At 36.4% G+C, this 24,249-nt stretch overlaps 1 protein-coding gene across 1 annotated transcript in view; it reads right to left on the bottom strand.

Annotated features, from left to right (window-relative positions):
• Positions 1-24,249, bottom strand: part of CNTN1 (contactin 1) — a 241,077-nt gene that overhangs the window by 57,041 nt on the left and 159,787 nt on the right. Inside the window, exons 4-13 of the mRNA XM_017817884.1 lie at positions 15,371-15,500; positions 12,613-12,785; positions 8,817-8,912; positions 7,574-7,780; positions 6,196-6,292; positions 5,865-6,046; positions 4,543-4,667; positions 2,408-2,525; positions 677-827; positions 71-198 (exon numbers count right to left, since the gene is read on the bottom strand). Coding sequence (XP_017673373.1) covers positions 71-198; positions 677-827; positions 2,408-2,525; positions 4,543-4,667; positions 5,865-6,046; positions 6,196-6,292; positions 7,574-7,780; positions 8,817-8,912; positions 12,613-12,785; positions 15,371-15,500 — 1,407 coding nt within the window. The remainder of the gene's footprint in view (positions 1-70; positions 199-676; positions 828-2,407; positions 2,526-4,542; positions 4,668-5,864; positions 6,047-6,195; positions 6,293-7,573; positions 7,781-8,816; positions 8,913-12,612; positions 12,786-15,370; positions 15,501-24,249) is intronic.

The following is a 24,249-nucleotide window of genomic DNA, read 5'->3' as shown; positions in this document are numbered from 1 at the left end:
GAGCAAAACATTAGTGATTTTGAATTGAGGGAATATAGCCAAAAGAAACTAATACAATTCAGAGACTTACCTGTCATTTCTAGAACACCAGTGCTATTAGCTTTTCCTCGGTTATTTTCCGCAAAACAGGTGTAGCGACCTTCATCCAGCTTTGTTACATTGATAATTTCCAGACTCCCATCGTCCCAGATACGTATGCTATGGAAAGTGCAAAAAACATATCAAAAGCAACTAGGGTTTATATTTGAAACCAATGTTTACTCTAGAACTGTAGTAAGCGAAAGAACAAACTACAAACATCTTTTGAAAACTCACACTCACTACTGGATTTATAAACACCCTTATAGAAAAAGATATTTAAAGAGACTGTGGCAGGATTAGATGTCTCGTTGCTGGAGCAAGAGCACATACTTCTATGCATTTGTACTCATTCAAATATTTTTCTTAGAGTTTTATGATACAATTAAATTCTTAAATGTAACCAGCACCAAAGAGACTGGTTAAAGTTGGATACCCTACTAGCTATTTAGATCCACACTGTCAGCAATATTTCAGCGTATTATTTTCCTGAAATTACATATTTTCCTGTCCCTGAATTCTTGAAAAGGGAGAAATAGATAGAAATATATGGCAATTTTTTTAAGGCTCGAAGTGTTCACTAACAGCCAATACTAACCGGCTCCCATTTACAAGCAATTCTGTTCCTTTGCTCCAGGAGAATTTTGGCTTAGGAGCAGCTTTAGGCTTGCATTCAATGATTACACGCCCCCCTTTAGCTGCTAGGATTTTCTTCTTCATAGGGTTCAGTTCAAAAGTAGGAGGTGAAGCTGAAAGCAAAAATTAACACAAGTATTGCTGTTAGTGATTTACTGCAAAAGAAAATTTGTTTGCAACATGCAATAAATGACAGAACTACTGAATTTTTTACAAATGTCCATTATTTAGACCAGTGAGAAAAATATTAAGGATACAGAGATGTGGTGGGAAGTAGATGGTGACCTAAAAGAAACAGGAAAAATAATTATGTAGTTCTGTGCTGCGTTACATTAGAGGTTTCTTTCTGAAACTTCCATCTAAGCTTAATCTAACAAGATCAAAGTCCACTGAAATCAATAAGAAGTTCTTCCCTTTCAAAAGGCCTTTTGATCAGTCCTAATAAAATTCAGATTCCTGAAGATGAATCTTTGTAACAAGTTCCTCACTCGATCACACTTTTCAGTGATTTTAACCCTCTCCAGGAACTCTAAGGTTGTGCCCTTCTTTGTAGTTTTTTGTTTGGCCAGCTGGCCCTAGGTGCACTCTCAGATGTACAAGAGTAATGACACATGATTGTAGCAAGCACCTTGCTTATGTTTTTGAGGTCAGATCTTTGCTTACTGATTTTCTCTCTATCTAAAACCAAATAAAAGAAAAAAATCATTTAACTATTTTGCATCCTGGTATAACATTGTTAATTGTGCCAGCAAGTGTGTGCACAGCCTGAAGAAATAAGGTTATTAGTTAATTACAGAAGTACAGAGCAAAACTCTGACAAACATCCACATCTTACCAACACCAAATTTTGAAAGCAAATGCAAAAGGTGCTCATTGTGTGTAATCCAGGCTGGTAGTGAGTACATAGTAATGGAAGAACAGCGTAGGATGAGGTATTGTTCTGCAATGGATTGGGAAAACCAATAATATTTCAGGTCTTGGGAAAGTCTGAAAGCAAGTGTGAGATGGAAAAGAACCCAGAGTAAGTACTGCAGGGAAATCTAGGAAAACCCTGTCATACAGCCAGTGCACCTGCTCTAATGACATCAGCAAAAACATCAGAAATTGCTTTAAGGCTGATCACTCCGGATCTGAAAGTTAAATTGATGCTCCTTAGGAGAACAATGGATTAATAACAACATCCAGCCATTAAATGGCACAGCTCTATTGCACGCAAACATTGTGGCTTGGCTTTAATGGGTTGTAGAAGGCAAAAGCAAACGGAGAGTGAAGAGGAAGAGCTTCAAAGGCCAAGTGACTGACAATACGGTTTCTGAAACAGCAGGTTTTACCCCACAGAACAGTGAGCATAGGTGAGTAAAAAATAAAATGCTTCTCAACCAGTTATGCAAGCTTGAAAGTGTAGGCAGCAATTCTACATGCTGCATATGATTTCCGCACTATCAGTTTCTCTGAGGGGTAACAGCAGTAGACAAACATCAGAAATAATACAGCAAACATGCCTCATAAGTTAGTAACTTTATCCTGAAGTTGTTGTCAAAATCCAGGTAGAGAGCTCAAATAAACCTCACCTAGACTGAGTGAGGGTTCTTAGCTTTATCCTCACAGGAATCTGTTACCAAAAAATACTTGCAAATATGACTGCTATATTACACAACTCTGAAATAGCAAATAGAGAAATACTCCCACTGACCCACAATCTTCAGTTCAGCATTTGCATAAATAATTCCATGCACGTTTTCTGCTATACACTGGTACATGCCGGCATCGTCAAAGGTCAGACTTTGCATTCTTAGTTCACCTTTCCGGAACTGAAACACAGAATCAATAAAACAATAAGACATTAATACAGACTACATATGCTGAAGAATTCACACTCATCCACATTCTTTTTTTTTTTTTTTTCAGTGACATGGGGTTCACCTTCTTTTTTAAAAGAAGACTCGGTACTGTTCAATACTTTCCTGGAAAAGTCCTAGATGAGTGGCAGCAGATAAATTTACTCTTCAGTCCCCTGTTATCATATCAATGCAAACACTACTGATTCAGAAGTGAGAAACAAGGAATTGAATTAATTTTATGCATATAAGCTTTGTTATGCCATGCTCACTGTTCACTACTTTTTATTGTATGTACATTGTTTTACAACAATAAAAAGTCAAAGCAAGCCCCAATAAGGTAGGAGTTTTTCAGAAGATTTCCCTGGGAGATAGTATAAACTATTTTCTATATACTTTAATATAAAAAAAAATTATAAATCAAAATAAGATACTTAATCTATTTTTAAAAACTGTGTATAAAAATGCACAAAGTGAGGTGGGGTATTTTGTAAATTACAAATAGATGTCAATCGGTTCTTGAAAGATCACGTTAATAAATCGTTTTCTTGTGAAAATCAATTTGAAAAGGTTTAACTCTTGTATCTAAGTATATTGGAGTGCATGGAGCAATGAAAGATTAAAAGAATACTATTTACCTGAAAAAAGAACATATTAAAGGAAAGATATTTCATGTAAAAAGGAAACATTTTATGTAAAACAAGAATCTTTGTTTTGTGCTAAGCGAAATACCTGATTAAAAATTATCTGATTTAGAAACAAGCTGTATTTTCAAGGCAATTAGCATATTTTTGCTATCTTGCATTTGGAAATCATCTTAACATCACATTAACACACAGCATAATCTTCCAGTGTACTATTGGAGAATTATACACCGCTTTCTGCAATCAAGTATGCAGATTTTGTCAGTGAAAGCCAAGTACCATCAAGGAACTTGCTTGTTAAATTATTTGTTTGCAATAACTACTGAAGCTAGACAACAGCATTGCTTTTCCAGGTTTAAGCCATCTCCATATGGCAGATGGTGATATCCCTGTTCTCCCTCCAACCTCACACATTTTTCTTAAGGTAATCAAAAAACAAGCTGTTTTTGTCTTTTTTTGTTTGCTTGCCAAGATCAGAGTCACCATAGCTCAACAGACGCAGCACTACATTGTGCCCTCTTATAATCTCTTAGTTTTTTAATGGCTTTTCATACAGTATAAGCAATAGACTTTAAATACATTGTTGAAATGTCTGGACAAATTTTGCCCAGAGAAACTGCGCATGTCCCAGCCCTGCAACTGTTCAAGGCCAGGCTGGATCGAGCTCTGAGCAATCTGGTCTAGTGAAAGGCGACCCCACCCATGGCAGAGGGGTTGGAACTAGATGATATTTAAGGACCCTTCCAACCCAAATAATTCTGTGTTCCTGTGACAGAAAATCCACTTAATTTATACAATCCAATGTAACAATTAAATTATTTAACAGTACTCCTTTAAACTTCACATCAGCTAAACATTTGCAACATTCTGTGTCTAGAAAAAATGTGAAAAAATACAGGATAAAGAAACACCACTGAAAATTTAAAAATACTCTTTCTTCTCATATCTCCACTGACCCCATTTTTCTTATATTTTCAAAGACACACTCATGTCTAATGCGGCAAAAAGGATTAATTTTAAAGAGTAGATGACAGACATTTTTTTTATCCAGACAAATGAGCATTTATTTAAACAACAGGCCTGAAGAAAAAGAGATATCCACCTCTCAAACATATGGTGAAAAGATAAGTTCATAATTCAAAGCTGAACACTAAATAGCCCGAAGAAATAAGAGAAGATTGAGATAAAACTTTAAAAAATAGATTTTAATGCCTAATACAAGTGTAATCAGCAAATATTTGTATCATTATAATAATTTTTTTTAATCTTTTAATAATGCATGGTTCAAAAAATCATTTCTATCAGCTAAGCAATCAGTCCAGCATCATCTATGCTAATATACTTACCGAGGCACCATTCTTCAACCACCTAATTGTTGGAATAGGCTTGCCTGTAGCTACACAAGGCCAGTACAGGTCACTGCCTATATCCTTCTCTGTGTCATTGATATGTTCTACCCACTCGGGAGCAGCTGAGGAATAAAATACATAATGCATTGTTAATATAGCACATACATATTTAATGAGCATTATGTTGTATTAATTCCACTGCTTTTCCCATGATGCTTAAATGGGAAACACAAAGTAATGATGATAACTCAGCAATGCACCAGCACAACAAAGAATGAAGACGTTTCTATCTTATGACATAGATTCAAAAAAACTTCAAACTACTTTCTATGAGAAGAAAATATGGAATTGAAATAATGGTTCCCAAATGACCAAAGACATAAGAGATTGCTTATATTGATCTGTAGATTATACAATGTGGAAATTACTCACGAACATCATAAAAATGATAGTTAAATGACATGAAATTGTGCACAACTATGTATGTACTAAAAGGATCTCCAAGAAATTATTCTCTTGGTCGAGAGAGGATATTTAAAAAAATTAATATTGAAAACAGTCCAGCATTTTTGCTTTTGCTAAGCAAACAAACCTATTTATTAGCTCTACTTATTTTAAGCAGTAACAACCATCCCACACTAATGTTGAATGCATCCCATTGAAGTTCTAGCACTAACTGAGGATCTTAACTCAGATGATGTTCTGTACAGTCAATGAAAAGAGACAGAAATCTTCTGAAAGTGATTCAGATGTTATGTGTGACCTTTTCGTGCCACAGTTTTGTGGCACAAGTCTCAGTCAATGAGTCAAGTTGGGATGATTCCACTTAGCAGTAAGATACTATGTTTTTATTACCTAATATAACCAAATGCATAAAGGGAAGTGACAGAGGGTAGAGGAATGAAGAACTGAGTGTAGCTGATAAGAGACAGAGCTAAGGCAGAAACCACAAACAAAATGAGAAAACCATAAAGCATAACAAACCCAATGGTCTCTTTTTCTTCCAGGAAGTTTTTTCACTTCATGTACTCTAAATTGATATAATTTCCATTATGCATAATTACATTAAAACTAACACACATAACTGTCAAGGTGTATATACTGGCTGTTATAACCAGACAAACTGAGTAGTCATTCAATTATCACACAAATGTTATGACTGGCATTTAATGCGTGAGTTTTGATTTTGCTCTATTAACTTGAACACCAGCGTGTGAGGATGATGGTATGAATCAACACTGACATCAAGTGTGAAAAGATAGGTATTTCCAACATAAGTAAAAGCAACATAGATCATCAAGAACTAAATTGTCTCCTACCTTGTACATAAACTCTTGCTTGATGTTTATCTTTTCCTTTATAGTTTTCAGCTTCACACTCATAAAGTCCTTCATCTTCGTACTGAATATTGAAGATCTTAAGAACTGCACCAGACATGCTTATCTCAGCAGTGGCTGGCATGGGTTCCTGGTATTTCCTCCATCTCAGTTCAGGAACCGGACTTGAAAAGGTATAGTAAAGTACAAATCAGCAAGAACTGGCTGTTAAATTGCAGACTACAAGAAGAGCATTTGGTCATCAAACATGTATTTTCAGTCCCTGAAATATGAAAGCAAACAGTGCTCTACAATAACTTTAAAATACACTTACTTTCCAAGAGCAAAACACTCCAGTGTCACGTTTTGCCCCAGGAGAGCATACGTGTCCTTGAACTTCACCTTGATATCAGCAGGATATACTTTTGCTCCTAACACAAAAAAAGAGATTCTCAGAAAAGGTACAGCAGAAAGTTACACAGCTAGTAAGATTTCCACAGTTCAAAAAAACTGTTCTTAAAATTCCAGACAAAATTCTTCTCTACAGTGAATAAACAGCCTGGCCATCCACAAAGTCTGACTAAGCACTGAACTTTTACTAGTAAGGCATAATTTACTCAGCAAATTGTTTTACTAGTAAGGTATAATTGTTTTACTTAGTTTTACTAGTTATTTTTCTCTGGATGACAATGCCTAACATTTTTTACGGAATTTTTAGAAGTGCAATAATGGATGTACTGTCTGTGTGGGCAGACAAAACCCGAGTCTCTATTTTCCACAGATTCTTCGTGGAATGGATGGAATATTCTGAATTACTTTGAATTTAAGCTCAATTTTATCTTAGTTAGGGTATGAAGGAGCTAGAGCATGCAAATCTACAGCTTAATGAGGGCACGGGTATGCAAATGTAATCAAATCTACCTACTAGTGGTCCCTGTATAACTCTTCTTGCAGTTCTAGATGAAGATTGCAGTGTGAATATCGCCCATGGAAAATTTGGATAAAGATCACTAATTTATAATTACTCAAATTCAATCACAGTTCTTCACTGTAATATGGGAAATTTAACAGATAAAAGGGTCACTGCAATACTGATGATCATTTTATGAGACTAGTGACAGACTGAAGTCAACAGGGAACTTGGTTACTATTTGGAAAACATGCAGTTCTCATGAAGAAATGGTGGCAAATAATCTAGTAATACAAAGCCACACAAGTGTCTTAGGGAATTAACCATGAGACACAAAGCCCTTAGGTCACCGTTGGATAGGAAATTTCAGCAGGGGAAAAGGATTTTCCATTTTCATGGGGGATTTCCTGGGAAAAATGAGTAATTCCTGAAGCTTTTAACCAACTTTTACATGAAGTTTCTGCTTTACAGTCATACCCCTTTGAACTAGTGTGAAGACTAGAAAAGATATTAAAGATTTTGGGATGAGTACAGGGGCTTATCACATAAAAGAGATGAGAAGAGGGAAAGCGGATAAGAGCTGTTCTTGATTTAAGAGGAAATTTGTGAATGAATCCATGGAGATTTCCTTCACAGAGTGTTCATTGCGGATGGCAATGATCAGGACCAAGTAACATTGTGCAGTAGCTATTATAACTGGTCATATAATTCTCCTTACAGAGATTAAAGTAATTATGAATTAGCAAAATTATAGAAACAGTTAAAGCACTGCATGCACATAGCATTTCCAATAAATACTTACGATCTGATTGTGGAATAAGTGGAATAAATTTACTGAATACACTCTTTGTTATTGAAGGGCTGGACACAAAACACGAATAATTGCCCTTATCTGATGCTTCCACATTTGCAATGTAGAGATTGCCATTTGTCTGTGACACAAATCGTCTCTTGTCCAAAGCAATGAACACCGGGAACTCATTTAGAAGCCAGCGATAACTGAGATCATCTGGAGGAAAGCATTTTCTAGTCAATATTAAAAACCAGCATGATCAGCTACTCAAATCACAGAATACTGTCTGCATATGAACTACTTGACTCTGATTTCTAGTTTATAGATCTTTCTTTTGGAGAGGCAGCTATGTGAGAGAGATTTATACATACCTCAGTAGCCAGCTTGTACCTTTCTACACTGAACATCAGGGTACTGCTGCCATGAGTGCAGATTACCAGGGACCCAGCTGCAGTGCATATAGCTCCCCTTGGGTGGGCACTACCACCCCACAGGAGCTGGAGTGGGATGGGAGGAGACAGGCAGCTGGGTCTTGACCTCATGCAATTCAGAAGCTGGAAAGTCCTCACCAGCCTTGTGGTTTAGATAAATTAGAGTATTTTAACTAGCAATATATCTTAGTTCTTCATTCTCTTGCAACACTTAAACAGAGTGTGAAAACTAAATCATTATACCATTTTACAAGGAAGAAGCGATGCTAACAGCCAAATTCAGCCCTTATGATGGAACTGCAGATACTTAAGATTATGGGCATAATCCCTGCAGAGCTCTTCAGTTGCTAATGATGAGAAAAAGGAATTTCCAGAGCATAAATTGCCTCATCTCTGACCCTCTTGGGGTGCCTACTGCTGTTACATGATTTTAACAGGAGCCATGATTGTATCAGCTGAGGAGACTTCATTAGGCAGAATGAAGCTGGGCCCTGTCCAAGACCAGCAGAAAGTCTGTGATGACACAGTGACACACTGATATGTACTCAGGTCTTCTGATTGGTAGGCCAAGCCTCCCCTCCATTATCCAGATTAGCCTGAGTAATTTTATTTATATCAAAACCTATTTGCGAATTCAACAATACCCTTTATATACGGTCAACAACAAACATATTTGAAATGGAAATCTAACCTAAATGTTTGATTCTCAAGGTGCATAAAAGTTACTGTTTAAATAATTTTAAAGGAAACTTGGAAAACTAAATATTAATTTGCCTTTTACTCTTAAGACATTGAACATGAAGCACTTTTAGCTGAATTACCTGGGTAGTGGTAAGGAGGGTCACAAAGAAGCACTGCTCCAACACCTTCTCGCACTTTAACCTCATAACGTTCCTCAGGTGGAAAGGGATCCAGATCTAGTGTTAAGAAAGGAAGGGGAGAAGAATTAGGTTTTTCATAACAATAATTTATTATTATTATTATTATTATTATTATTATTATTATTATTATTTTCAGTCCTGTAGAGATCAATGTAGAAATACAATAGATAGATACTTCTGGACCTCTAATGCCAGTTTTGCTTATTTGCCATTATCAAATCCATTTTTTACAGTATTTTTGTCATCATAATTGAAAATGCCAGGAAAAAAAGAAAAAAACAGTGGTGCAGATTGTATCCTTAGGAGTAGCCAGGTGAGTTACATTTGAAGAAGGAATCCCAGGAAGAGACAAGAAAAGGATTTTAGATTATTTTTCCACAGGTTTTTCCAAATGCAAGTTTAATTCTTTACTGTAACTTAAAGTGGCTTCTCTGAAATGCCCTAGCTGCCCTTTCTGACAACTCCAGCAGCCAAGGACTGGCAAGGAGTTAGCTCAGACACATCTTTAGTGCCAGAGGTTTGAGACAGAAGTGATTCATGTCCCAGGTGAAGCCTTAGCTGACTCTCTTTAAATCAACTTCCATGCAGCAGGGTAACCAGACTACTGTGAAAGAATGAAGAAACAAGTCTTTCATCATCCCCCAGACTGTGGGAGAGCACTAATGGTATCTGCAGAGATAAGACAACAGTTGCATGAGTAACATCAACTACATCAATAATTGCACTATGTTGCTGCTTTTCACTCTTATCCAATCTGAAATGAAATCATAAACCTTGAGGCACGAAACGTTTCTATGTCACCAAGTACAGGAAGACTGTAGAGATCCTCACCAGAGCCCTGCTTTAAATGCTACTGTGGTGCAAACAACACCTCTGTAATAGCCAAGTGCACAGCCTCTGAATGCAATATTCTACCACAAAAATCATCTAAGCTAAAGTCATGCAGATTACTTCAGCTTTCTTCAATGGCAGGCAGCTATCCAGTTCTACTAAATTCCCAAGAGTGTCTCTGAGACCTAACTAAAACTTAAGTTTAAGCGCAGCCGGCCAGCAACAATAACTTTGTAAAAACTGCTACATTTACTAAATATAATAAAGGTAAAGGAATGCTCACAGGGAAATCACAGTTGTCAGATCTGAATGGATACTAAAATCTAGGAAGCAAATGTCACCACGCTTTGTCAAATGCCTGAAGAAAACTCTAGTGAAGTTATGCCAGTGTTCAGGGAAACACCTCTCCCAGCTTCTCAAACACTAATTTTTATTCTGCTCAAACAGACCAGAAGACAATACAGATGCTTCCACCGACTGACTAGATCTTGACTAGATCAATGCTTCAATGCTAGGCATTGTATCGGGACACTCAAAGGACTTGTGATTCTTATTTTAAAAAATGTTACCCTCTGTCATAGTGCAATGGAATAAATCAGTTCTTCACAACTATCTCCCAACTAATTTGGAATACTATTCTTTGATAAAAGAAAGGAGTAAGTATACCAGACTAACACAGTAAGAATTAGCTATCTGACCAGACAAGTGTTGTAACTAAAGCCGACAAAGCTCTTCACCCAGATTGGAATACCTCTATTCATACAATATCTGCAGTAGTTTGAGTATATTCACATTCCAAATACCAGCACGGACCTTACTACACAACTACTTTCTATAAGCAAAATATTGACTGACCTCTCATTAAAACATTAGTTTCCTTGCTGCAGACCTTTTAACCGTCTTGTAAACTTGCCAGTATTATTGATTTCTGCTTTCTTTAAAATCTCTTGCAGGAATAGGAAAAAAATTAAAATTACAGTGATTAGCAACAAATGTGTTGCTAATTTGATACTGCATTGCATATGGGTGGTATAGGGTTTGATGTAAGGAAAACCTATCATTGCTTTAAAGTTTTTTTTCGAAATTTTAAGTTTGCATTTAAAGTGTAGACATTTTGTTTATCGTGTTCTTGGACAACCTCTGAAACTTTGGGACAGCCACCACAACAATGTGTGCAACATTTAAAAAGTATTGAATAGGTTTGAAGGCACTGGATCTAAAAAGATCCAGTTCTACTAAAGACAGTATTCTCAGATGGATTTTATGAGAGACTGTGGATTTTGTTCCATAATTTCAGTGAGTTTGACAGTAAGACAAAAATAGAGCTGGTCAAGACTTTTTTGAACTCTTCTAAATGGTTGTTAAAATTTTTTAATCAGTTTATGCACAAGCAAAAGAACAAAAACTTCCACTAAAGATGGATTCCACTATACTAATTTTAGCAACTCTGTATTCAGCTTTTTAGAGTGATTGTCAGAGGAAATGTTTTTTTATAGGTGATCGTTAAAAAGAAGAAGGGAAGAAATACAATAGTATAAAGAAGAATGAAAGCAGCCTTTTTTTTTAACAGGTATTTATCAGTTTCCAGCTATCTTTTCTCTTCTATTCCTTGCCTCATTGCTCTATTATCGTTTATACTTTGAAACATTATATATTTGGGTTCTGTTCAGTATAAATGTTCAGCACGCTATCAACATTCAGCTCATGCAGTCAGTGAGCTGGTAGGCAGAACACGCCTCAGGTGGTTTTGATTGTACTTTTTTCATCTACTGTGTGTATTGGTTTAATTTTTTTTTATCCCATTGGCTATTCAGGACTGACACCACTGAAGCCTGCTTTGGGTATAAATAAATATCCTGTAAACCGAATTTTAATGTTTTCTCCATTAAAAGGAAGTAACAACCTAGCTTTCAATTTTTTTTCTAGAAAATACACTGGGTAAATACAGACTAAGACTGTATCAACTGCAAATACAGACTAAGACTGTATCAACTGTATCAACTACAATCCATCAGCTCATTACAGCCTCTGAATTTCCCTAGTATATGTGGCCCCACTGTCTTATAACTACTATCAGAAAGCAGAACTTCTCACTTCGTGTCTGATCTTATACAGCAAGGAGGGAATTCTGCTCGCAGAAGCTGGTGAAAGACAGGAGGGGCGCTAATCACTTAGTGTCAGGGAACCCAGAGCTTTGTGAACAGACCCCAGTCAGAATGGATTCCTTTTTTTGGATTCCTTTTTTTGCCCTCTGATGAAAAAATATACCCAGGGAAAAAAGCAACTTAAGGCAAAGTAAAATAAAAATCCCAAACACGTCTTCAGTCAGTAAAATTTCACATTACTCTTCATTTAGCTCATCATTTTTTTACAATGCACATATTTGATGTATTTTTTGATGGTGCAGGCCTGTACATATGCATACATTCACCAGACTAGCTCATGATTGTCAGAAGTTGACAGAAATGTCCCTCAGCAGGGATCTTCACTGTAGCCTAGGAGTCAGGGAACACGCTTTACTAGCAAGTGGCATGCCTTCCAGTTGTGTTTGCACTGCAGCAGCACCTCATCATCACATGCCCCCACATGTGTCTTCCTTCTGTGACTATTTCCCCTCAGGTCCTACCATGATTTTAAAAGAGTCTGGACATTATTATCTGGAGATCTGGCTCCATGAGTCTCTTCAATTAATAATTTAACAGTTACTCACTGGGAAGGATGCCAGGTCAGCTGAATGCTATAGAATATAAAATGCTTACAGAATTACTACGGCACTTAAGATATTGGATATTTTTACAAAGTAATACACCTACAGCACACACTAGCAGAAGACACTGCAGTTTAAACATTGGCTATTCCAAGCTAACCATAATTTTTCTACGTTTTGACGTAAACATTGGCTTACATCCAAAATTCAGAGTGGCTTCACTGCTTCTGACAGTTCCAAAGGTATTCGACACTACACAGACATATCTTCCAGCATCCCTTGATTTCTCTGGATTATTGATAACAAGTCTGCCTCCCACCATACTGTAGCGATCCTTTGTTAAATCAATATCCCAGTTGTTGAGTTTCCACCTATCAAAAAAGAAAAGCCAGATGTAAGATTTGGCCAAAAAAAGCAACCTGGTAAGAAATATGATGTGAAAAATAACTCATAAATTGTGATAAAATATACAGGAAGTTATTAATATACTTCTATATATGTTTAAAGCTTTTCTTCAGCAAAAGGCACAGATTTGAATTCCATAGGTCTTTTAAACATAAGAGTCTCACATCTGCCATCCTGGAGATGTGATACAGGTTAAAACATGATTCCTAGCCAAGCTTTAAGAGATGTTTGAGCTGGCTGTCAATGAGCTAGCTAGTGATCAAACATGGGGATTTTAAACACATTCTCAAATAATTATCTAAGAGGGTTTTGTAAATCTGCTGCTAATGAAGATGTTTTGTAAAACCTAACATGCCAGTGAAGTCAGTGCAAAAACTGTGGCATGCTTGATTTAAGACCTACTTACTAGATTCAGAAACTTGCTGAACATTCTCCCCTTAATTATGGTAAAACCCCACAGCCACTTCAGTGAATTACTGCAACTTCCACTTGAGGGACTAAGACAGAAACTGGTGGTCCAGATTTGGCCTGTATCGATTTCTAGTGATTTTAAGAAAGTTAAAATACATGGAGTAGGAACCAGCACTCGTTATTTATATTTACATTTATATCTACTACTGTGTCCACAAGGGGGAGTCTATAATCTTCTTAGAGAGGAACTGCACATTTCCTAAGCACAAATAGGAAAGATGCAACTTAAATACATTTAAAAATCCTAAGATTATTTCAGCATAAATAATTTTTTTTCCCTAAGGTTAAGACAGGCATAAGTATTTAATAATGAGAGCGCGCACCCTATGTGTTCCTGCACTATTGAAGATGTACCAAAATATACAGAATTTTCATTTGGAAGTGGAACTTGGAGTTGTCAGAGAAAGAAACAATAGTAAGAGTGGCATGAACAAAAAAGATAAAGTCTAATGAAATGGCAGGATCTTTAAGATGCATCAAATAGCATTTTGGTCTTATAGAATTTTAGAAGGATCAATTCAGTTCTGTGAGACACATCTGTGTTACAGATAATAAATCCTCTGTTTAGAAATACCTAGGAACAAGTGTCCTGAGGACAGCTTATGCTGCAATGAAAAACAGCAGGAAGGACTTATTTACCTCTGAGATAGGAAAATTTTGGCTTAATAGCTGTTAGAGGGCTAAGAAATTAACATAATGTATTGAAGTATAGTAAAAATAATGATGTCAGGAAATAGAGAAAGTGGCCTTATTCTGTATTGCAATTATCTTCACATCAGCTATCAGTGCTAATTATCAGATCTGTTCCTAGAAAGAAAAGCTTGGAGGTGCGATGCAATCCTTTGAGAATGGCTTTACTAGTTTGAATTTTGCAGAGCCCACAACAGTTAAAGAAGAACACCAAACTTTATGGAGAGTCCGTAATCACTCTATAGATGGTATGTTTACAATCTTGCAGACAGGAGATGGGGAAGTATATCAGAAGGGTACCAAATCTAAGCATATCTGATCTTTCCACACTTTTAGTCCTTTCCAAGCACGGTAAGAGAAAATAAGTGCAACAGCAAAATGTGATGTAGCAGGGATCATATTCAAAAGGGCTATTCACAGGAGTTCTGTATAGGTAGACAACCTGTTAGCATATTTTTATAAAAGGCAATGAAGACTAAGCTGTTTTGATGGAAAAATACCATAGTTGATCACAAAACTGTAACAGATTTAAAATAATAGCTGGCAGACTCAACTGCTTTTTCTGTTCTAGAAACCAGAGTCTGGAAACACACATAAGTGAGTACTGGGGGCTGGTCATTGGATAATCTACTGAAATGGATATCTTTTGTTGGCAAGAAATTGTGTCTGTCCTTAGTATAATTACAGCAGTTTTCTGCCTATGACCACGTTGTAATTTAGTCACAGTCTTAATAGTGATAATCTTAAGTACATTTCTCTTCACATAATGAGCAGACAATGGCTGACAAACTTATATGGATACACAACAAAGCAGAATTGCCCTCTACAATAATATAATTATTGTGAAAGAGGTCATGTGTGGATCTCTATTAACCTAGTTGAAATGCTTTTCAGAATAAAGTTTTGATGTCTTCAGTAGCATAACTGACGCATTCTTGAGCACTGCTCTGCAACACAGATGCCAAAGCAATGTGGGATGTAGAATATGCAGGTTCAACAGCAAATCCTTTTCCTTTTTAGCAAAATAGGACAAAAAAAGCCATTCTGAATCAAGAAGAACAAGGACTTGAACCTCAATCATCCTTAGCCTAAGATTGAAAGGTAGCCTCTTAATTATTTTTTAAGGTAATTTTTTTTTAACATCCAGATCCGTATTTCTTTCAAAAGCTGAAAACATTTAACACAACAGGAATATACTGTTTTCAACACTGTCTAGACATTTTGGCAAATTGAAGCAAGGTTGAGTCTTAGAAATTGCAAATCTCTCCATTTTTCCTGCCTTGAAGACTTTGCACTGACCTTTTAAGCCAGTCAATCATTTAATAACACATTCTGAAACACTTGCTCAGTAAAATAAGCAAGACCTGAAAATCAAAACAAGAGAGGTTACCTGTAAGTAGGAAAAGGAACTGCTCGAGCTCTGCAGTTCATTGAGACTTGTCCATCTGAAGATTCTTCTGGATAGATGGTATCGATAGGCTGCTCCTCAAAAACAGGTCCATAACCTTTGTTTCCTTCCTCTGAAAACAGAACAGAGTTTCAAATTAATCACTTTTTAATTACGAGTCAAACTGATGATGCATTAGCATCACACATTCCAGATTCAAAATGTGAAGGACAAACAGCAAATTCCCCTAAGTCAGGTTCTATATTGCTTCAACAAAACTGGAGCAGTACAGATAACAGAAGTGCTGGCTGTCCTTCACTGACCTCTGCCTTCTGAGAACTAAAGTAACTCAAGCTATGTCCCTCTAATACTACCTTGTGTGCTTTTGCTGCCAAAATTAATTATTTGTCACTGTTTATGCCAAATGTGGAGATAATTATGAACTGAATATATGCCCTTTAGAAATGCGGTGAGACCAACTTATTCCACAGAGAACAACAAATTCTCATCAAATATGTCCAGATCCAAACCAGCTACCTATAGTTATTCCTGATCTTACAACCTAATCATGTCCAATGATTTTATGTATTTAGCAAGAATCTTTATTGCATCAGACAAAAAAACCCTTATGTTGGATATTAAAGCTGAGAATTACATTGTTTCCAGACCACGCCTGTCCTTCCTTTCCACCTGAGGCATATGTTAGCTTTCTACCCTCCAAAATAAAATTTTAAAAAGGTCCTTTATTGAAAGTAATTTCAGTTTGTAAAGTCACGAGCTTAAAGGTGAATAAATGTCATACAGGTTTGACAACAAACTGTATTTTTTAATCTTTATCCTCCATTTGCTGATGCTGTTGTAAAGGTGGCAGGCTCTGCCCGCCCCTGCTGCACTTCCTTCTTCTTTATCTCCTCCAAGCATACAAGGTTGCTCTTTGGGATCTGCAGAAGCAAGACTAGGAGCAAAGGTGGAAAGTTCTGGGAAAATTCTGCTCAGTAAATACAGGATGTGACCGGGTTTTTTTTTCTGTGAAAATAGCAAATATGCATTCTAGGTACAAAATGGCTCTGTGAGGAGATGGTGCATGCTCCATATAGATAAAATTTTGAGACAACACAGCTTTCTAATTCTCACAGGTCTCTAGTGAAACTGAACTAAGAATATGGACACTTGTAAACAAACTCATGGGAGAAGGAAAGGAGTACATGACTGCTACCAGGTTCACTTTCCATTCAAGTTCAGAGCCTTGCTCCAAATCCTAGAGATGCCAGAGATCTGGAAAATGACTGCAAGAATCTTGTAATAGAAAGGAAACAAACAAAACAAGCACAGTTCTACTAATAAGATCTTCAGAGACGGCTGAAAAATTTAATTAAAAAGTTTCCTAAAGCAGTGGTTGGGGATGGAAAAATTCTAACATTTTGCAATATTATCTGTGCTGCCTATAAAAATCTGTGACATGTCTTGTACGCTACACTTAAAATATGCTCACAGATCAGGAGATAAACTGGCAATGTAACAGATGAATCTCCTTAAATCAAATTATGGTTTTGTACTCTTGCCCTTAAAATTCCTGTCGTTGGTTATAAAGCATTTTAGACCATATTAGACAGGTTTTAGGAAACCTATAAAAGAAGAATTTATCAATATATCTAAAGAACATGAATTTTGTCAGTGTTGAAATACCATATATATATAAAACATTTCTTCTGGAGATACCTTTTTTATTGTTCCTAAATTCTATATTCATAAATAGACACTGAATTACAGCACTAGGAGAAAACTTACAGATAAAAAGGTTATAGATAAAAGCAAGTTCCCTTTCCACTTCAAATTTGGGGAGAAAAAAATTACCATTTCCCTTGAAAACAGGAGCAGGTCCAGAAGACACTGTTATGCTGTGAGACATATAGTCAGGCAACTTTATTTTTAAAGATGAATTAATGTAAGACAAGTCTTTCAAAGAAGCAAAGAAAAGCAGCTAGAAAAAAGGCAGAGCTTTTGAAAAATTATCTGCTTTCTTTCATATTTTAAAGCACAACATGATGTAAAAATCTACACATTGCTAGGTCAAAAGAAGTGGCTTCAGACTGAAAAGGCAAGATTCACATATTTGCTCAGAGCTCGGAATGACTGAGCCACAAATGTGATGGCATGTTCTGTGCAGTTCTTAAATATAAATACAGAGTAACAACAGCCTCCAGCAGCCAATAGCCATATCATATACAGCTGACTCTCCACCTTAGGACTCAAACAATGGTACAGAGTACTTAGGTATTTCATGTCATGCATTTTTAATGCTGCCAGCATTATTAATTATACTGAGTGAATGCCTGCTTCTCACACCTACCACATATGCTTTATAATGGCATTTCTGCTGCAATCTATTATCAATGTTTTCAGATGTCTGGCTGAGCAGAATAAAATGCATAGACTGAATGTCAGGTGTGGCAACCAATAAACTTTCTTAGTCACCAGCTGAGTTTGGACCAGTGATATGAAACAGTAACTGGGAGAAAAGAGAAGAGAAAGATGTTGTGAAAACATCAGCAAGAAATGTTCACACTTTAAGTACTACGCCTGTGTGACGAGTTTGGAGAGTGAGGAAGGGCAGACTAAGAGTACAAGGAAAAGGATCACTTCACTGAAGTTGTGCCTACATGAAAAAGGGGAGAAAAAAAAGTAGGGCAAATGAAAGAAATGGATGTATTAGGCAAACTGAGGATGACATGAGAAGCACATTTCATCTGTTCTGGTCCTGCTTTAGACAAGAGGATGGAACATCTGACCTCCCAAACACCTTTACAACCCTATGTTTTGGGTACATTTCTTGTGATTTATATTTTAAATTGGAGCAAAAGCACCTGACTACTTGAGGCATTCTTCAGTGAATCCTGCAAACAAGATTCAGACCTTTCAACAACAGTGTTAAAATATATTAGGAACTCTGAAAAGGTCAAGAAAATATCTTCTCAGCTGATGAGATCACAGATCCTGCATAAGAACCTTTCCCTCTGGAAGGTGGTTCTGTCATCCTTTCTCTAAGTGACACTTTGCAGCTGGGCAGTGTCATTTCCCTTCTGGCCTTTCCTGCAACACTGCTTGTGCTTGTCTGATTTCTTAGGTAGTTGCTAAAGCGAGTGAAAATCTATTCAATTCTTGCTTTCTGGATTAGTTTTCTTTCAGTTTAGTGATTTTTTTCCCTGATGAAGATCTTTGCCAGTTCAAAGGGTGGAATAGGAGCAGGGGTATAGTCTTCTACCTTTAGTGGGGCAAAAAGTTGTCTTATTAACTGAACCATCTGAAAGAACTACTACCTAAGTAAAATATATTAATCTGAAAGCCTTACAGATGTGCTACAGAATTATATTAGTACACCTTAATGTCCCTGAACAAGCCTGTGAGGGATCATAATACAAAATATCCAACACATTCAGAGAAAAAGATACCATGGTATGAAAATAACAATCACAAACCACCTGAGGCAATTCCTTTCAAGTCATCTCAAGAAACATGCCTTAAGAAGAGGGAAAAGGAAGACACGGTGAAAAGGCTTATTCAGTGCATCCTAATTCCATATATACATTTAATTCAGAAATGTTAAACTTTTCCATATAAACATATTTTTAATAAAATTAACTAGCTTTCAAATGACATAATTTTGCATGGTATGCACTGATGCAGAACACAGAGACAAAGAGGCTTTCCAGTCCACATGCACTCCTTTTGCATTACTTAGGTCATAAAAAGAACAACTAAAACCAAATCAATAGCCTTGTGTCTGTCCTCTATGGATCTTCTTTCACCTCACATTCTTCCATTTCCTAACCATTTGCCCACCAAAATGGCCTTGCAGCCTCTCCCTCCTGCTCCCTATTCTCCCTCCTGTCCTCCTCCTCTTTGTAGAGATTATGCTTACCTGTAAATACAATCTTTTGATATGCTACCATATAGGTCCACTTCTTGTGCCTTATTTCCAAAAGCCTAATTGTTGTTATTAGAGTGCACCTCTCATTAGTTCAGTATTTTCATAATGTAATTCTATAAAATTTATTAATTATATGTATTATTCTAAATATAGTAATTACTCATGACAGGTACAAATTTGGCATAAATTGAACAACACAGCAGACAAATTCTGACTTGATATTTGAAAGATATCACAAGGCTGATAGGTATTACACAGGCAAGGAATACACACTTAAAAGGAAAGAGATGTCGATCTGAATCAAGACTTCTGTATCATATGGTAGAAAATATGCAAATGGGAACAAAAGACCACTATGTTCACTGGGAAATGCAGCTACTAATAATTACACATTATTTCACAGTTAACATTTAACAACCCCAATAATTCATATATATCTGTTTTCTTCTGCTCATGGACAGTTGTCACAAGTACACAGGAAGCTATTTTATAACTGGTCTGAAATGTTATTTTGCAAAGAACCTGAAATGGACCATTCCTGCAATTTGTTTAGTTAAATTATTTGTAGAGAGTGCTATCTGTCTTTTCAATATATTTACATTTTGCATAATCAACTTATGCAAACTTATAATCAACAATACACTTATATTTTGCATAATCAACTCTTTATCTAATCTGAATACAGAAAACTAGAAGAAAACAGATAATTACCAAAAGGAAGAGCATACTTTAATTTTACTATTAGTCTTCTCTAGTGATTTACTCAAATGTCTCTCAAATACAGGTCACTAAACCATGCTGGACACTTGTGCATCATTCTGTCTTTGTATGGCTAGTATGGAAATAAGAAAAAAACCTTGTAAGCTAACATTTACTCTTACTTTACATGAAATATCTTTCCATGTTATCTTATAGGGTAATTATAACCTATATTTCCATGCAGGAGCTACGGAATATTCTTTACTTAAGAGTAAAAATAATATTTTAAGTTTTTCTTTATTTATAAAGGTAATATTTCTTTTTTTTTAATGGAACATACAAAAGTGACACCCATTTGGTTTCAGAACAGAATTGCCGTAACTGATATAGAATGTTACCACACAATTTTGTATGAAGTGATTCATCAGAAATGGTGGACATATAGTTGTGTGACAATTCACTGGGAAACTAGACTAAATGGGACATCAAGAGCAAGTGACTTCTCTGAAATCATTGCCATAGTGTGAATCATATCCAGGGTATTTTTAATGGATGCCCATCCATACATTTGTCTTTTTTGCTCTAAAGTGTCTTTAATCTCACTAAATCCTCAAATTAAATCACAAAAAAACCCAGAGAAGTAATTAAATCTTAATTAGAGAAACAGCTGATTAAACAAAATGGAGCAAGTGTTCCCTTAACCAGTACATAGGGCACTCAGGCTCCTAGATGGGCTTCCATATATATCCAGCACCATTTAAGAAGTGCTTTACTCAGGAAGAACAACTTGCTGGCACATGTCAAACAGAAAAACATGAGCATGTAAGTTATCATTTGCAAAAGAAACTAACAGAGGAAACTATGTTGAATATTAGTGAAATACAGTGAAGGGCTGGCAGTAAAATGTGGGGCTTAAATATGCCTCTGCATCCATATATTCAGAAAATACAGCGGATGCATCCTAAGGCCCCAATCCTGCAAACATTCCTGTAAATGGATTCAACTCAATAGTAAAACAATCCAAGATCAGAGGACCAAAGCTCCATATACTAGATGGGAGTGCTGAAAAACAAAGGGAGAAAAATTTGAATGTTCTTCAAGACCTACAGATGGCATACTTTAAATAAGAAATTACCATTTTGCTTTAAAAAGGAAAAGGCAAAACCGTATGAATTTCATTTCCGATAGTCTACATAGAACAATTTATTTTGAAGATAATTGTAACAAGTTTAGCAATATTTTTGATAGCTAAATATTTAATAATGCCACTGTAAAGGAAATATATTATCAATGAAAAGATAGTAACAGTTTTAGTAAGGGATAGCTACAAAAGCTTCTGCTGGAAACACTAAAATCTTTAACTTCATCCTTAGAAATGGTGAAATAGTAATACTGTTTGCTTAAAGCAAATAATAACAAGACAGCATTGAAAGTACTTATTTAAGTTCATTAAAGGCCTCTCATATTCTTTCAGGAACTCTATACATCACAAAATTTAAGCATATAAGGTGATCCAAATGAACAAGGTTACGCATAAGTGCAACGTTAAGCACATATTCAAGTTCTCTGCTGAAGAAGAATCAATTATAAAAATTATGAACGGTGACATAACTATTGACAGCAAGTCACAGTGAAAAGTTTTCCAAAGGTCAGTGTCAGAAAGAAACTAAACCAGGTGAAAAACCTTAAGATCCCATCACTCCCACTGTGCACTGATATAAAATTATCTTAATTAAAAACTCTATTTTTCTAATTAGTCTTCTCCTTCTCTTCCTGTTCCTCTTTGCTGTACACCTACCTATTTCCCTAGCAGCCAAAAGTTGATGCACTAGACAGTCATTTGGTGTCAGTACTGATCTACCTGACAGTGTTGTATGCAGTTACATATTTTCAAAGGAGAGAGGGACAAAGATCTGTTGACACGGTGCATGGCTAGATTAACCTTGAATGCTGAGGGATGCTGAACATAAGAACCATGGATTCATTCATTATCAGTTTAACTAAGTTTTCAGGCTCTGTATCAGCACTGCAAGCCTAGAAACCATTTCATATTTAGATCTTGTACTGTTTTCAATATGTCAGAGAAATGAGGACCTACTAGTATCTGAGAAGCTCATGCTCAGAAACTAGATGGTCTGGGAATGAACCAAAATATCTCTACCAGGCTCTCTGGAACATAAATAGGGCAATTCCACGATTCCACGTTTCTGAGCACTGTGATTTTTTTTTATGAACATCAGACACTCAGCAGTAGCATGAATTAGTCTTCTAAGATCCAAGCAGGAACATGACAGATAAGGTAAACTGGTATTAAGTATATTCATCCACTTCTTCTTTTACAAGAAAATTAGTATATCTCCTTAGCAAATGTGAGTAATGCTGTATATTGTGATAAAAAGCTGTAAAATGTGTAGATTCTAACTCTCAGTTCACAACATGTACTTTTGAACCTACTGTTCTGGAAAAAGTCCAAGCCATAAATAATTTAAGGTTTGGGAGCTGGATCATTTTTTTACTTCTCTCAGTCATGTGGGAAAAATAGCACTGAGCATTCATGGGATGCTTTATGTGCTGAAGCAGCAAATGTATTCATGTCAAAAAAAGTCATGATATAGCATTTTGTGGTCTATAAAGAAGATTCCATCTTTGTGATGGAGAAGAGGTATCAGTGTATGTAATCAAGAGGCTGAAGGGACATCATTTTCCATGAACTAGTCAGCACTCAAACAGAAGAGGTAACCACTCAAGCCGTCCCACTTCGTATTATATGAAAGGTTTAGATTGTCTTTGAGAACACTGCCTCTACTTTTCTGGACTGAAAACAGCAGGAGAACCACTCCTATTTCCTATGTGTCAGTGAAGACCTTGAAGAGCCGCCTAGTTAATGATGTCCTTTCTCCTTTACAGTGAGTTTCAAGTATAAAAAGCTCCAGCCCTTGGCAGAGCAAGTTTCTCCACTTATGTCTAATAATGACAGTTTGCTTGTCTTCTCATACTGCCAAGAGGAATGCCAGCTAATACCAATTACTGTACTTGTAAACATGCTCTCATTAGTCTATTAGATACATAAATTATTTAGGTGATTCCTCCTTAAAAACCTAAGTGTTATAGCTTCAAAAGTGACTGAAGAGCCTAACAGGTTGATCTCATAGGAAAGACAGTGCCTAGCAAATTAGGGATGAAGCTGAAGTGCAGTAGTCATTCTACAGAATCTCCCCCCACAAACCTTTCTAGTGCATATGAAATAAGAGCAACATACTCAGAAATTCAGCATGCTGTCTAATTGCACCCTCATGTACTCATGGAAACAGCTACACTGTATTGAGAGGCTCTGTGTCTTATTGTCATTCTTGCTTTACCAGCTTTCACTGAAGTCTGAGTTCCTAATGATTTCTGGAAGTAAGGCATTAGGCTGCCTAAAAATCAGAAGAACTTTTTACGTTTTTAACCCTGGACTATTACCTCATTTTGCACAATCCAGAAGAGTCACCAGAGTGACAAGCTGCCTTCTAAGGACCGATGTGACCCAAACTCAGGTACTGTCTGGTGCTGCACTATCAAATCCCAAAGTAAAAAGTGGAACTGTTTGAAGTGAAATAAATTATCAGAGGAACATTTTTCACTACTGATTCCTCTCATAGCCAAATATAATCAACTATTCATTAAGCACAATAAAGTATAGGGTCTTTACAGCTTTTAATTAGTCTTTTGGAAGAACGAAATAGGTTGCAGCTGAAAAATAGTCTTAATTCTTTTGGTGCAAGATTATTATCCCAAGTGAAGATACATTTCAGTTCACTGAATTACATGGCAAGTAGCAGATGAAAGAAAAGTTTAAAATTCAGACTTAGCAATAGGACACGAATCTAATGGGGACTCAAAGGTAACTTGGAAGAATGTTGGAGAAATGTCAGGGGGAAGAGGAGAAAAGTCAAATATTCTTGGTAATAGGCATGAAATAACTTTTTTTGGCAGTGGACTGACAATCATTGACATGTTCGCTAGGGAATGACTTGCTACTCTCGTTTGCCTTCCACTACTCAAAGTGCACTCTGAAAAGCAATCCTTATTATAACTGTCTGTTCTATCAGTAAATGAAAGACCAAACTATTTACGGCTTTTTCACCAGTTTATATGGCTTTTTCACCAGTTTATATCTGCAAGACTGGGCCTCTGGTGGTCTAGTGGTTAGGGTGCAGGACTCTCACCGCTGCGACCCGGGTTCGATTCCCAGCCCCCCGGGCAGATGGAGCTC

This window comes from Lepidothrix coronata, unplaced genomic scaffold (genome assembly GCF_001604755.1).
Source record: "Lepidothrix coronata isolate B3197 unplaced genomic scaffold, Lepidothrix_coronata-1.0 Scaffold63, whole genome shotgun sequence".
In the NCBI taxonomy this organism is placed as follows: Eukaryota; Metazoa; Chordata; class Aves; order Passeriformes; family Pipridae; genus Lepidothrix; species Lepidothrix coronata.
Note: the sequence above shows the minus strand (reverse complement) of the source record. Positions and strands in the feature narration are given on the sequence as shown.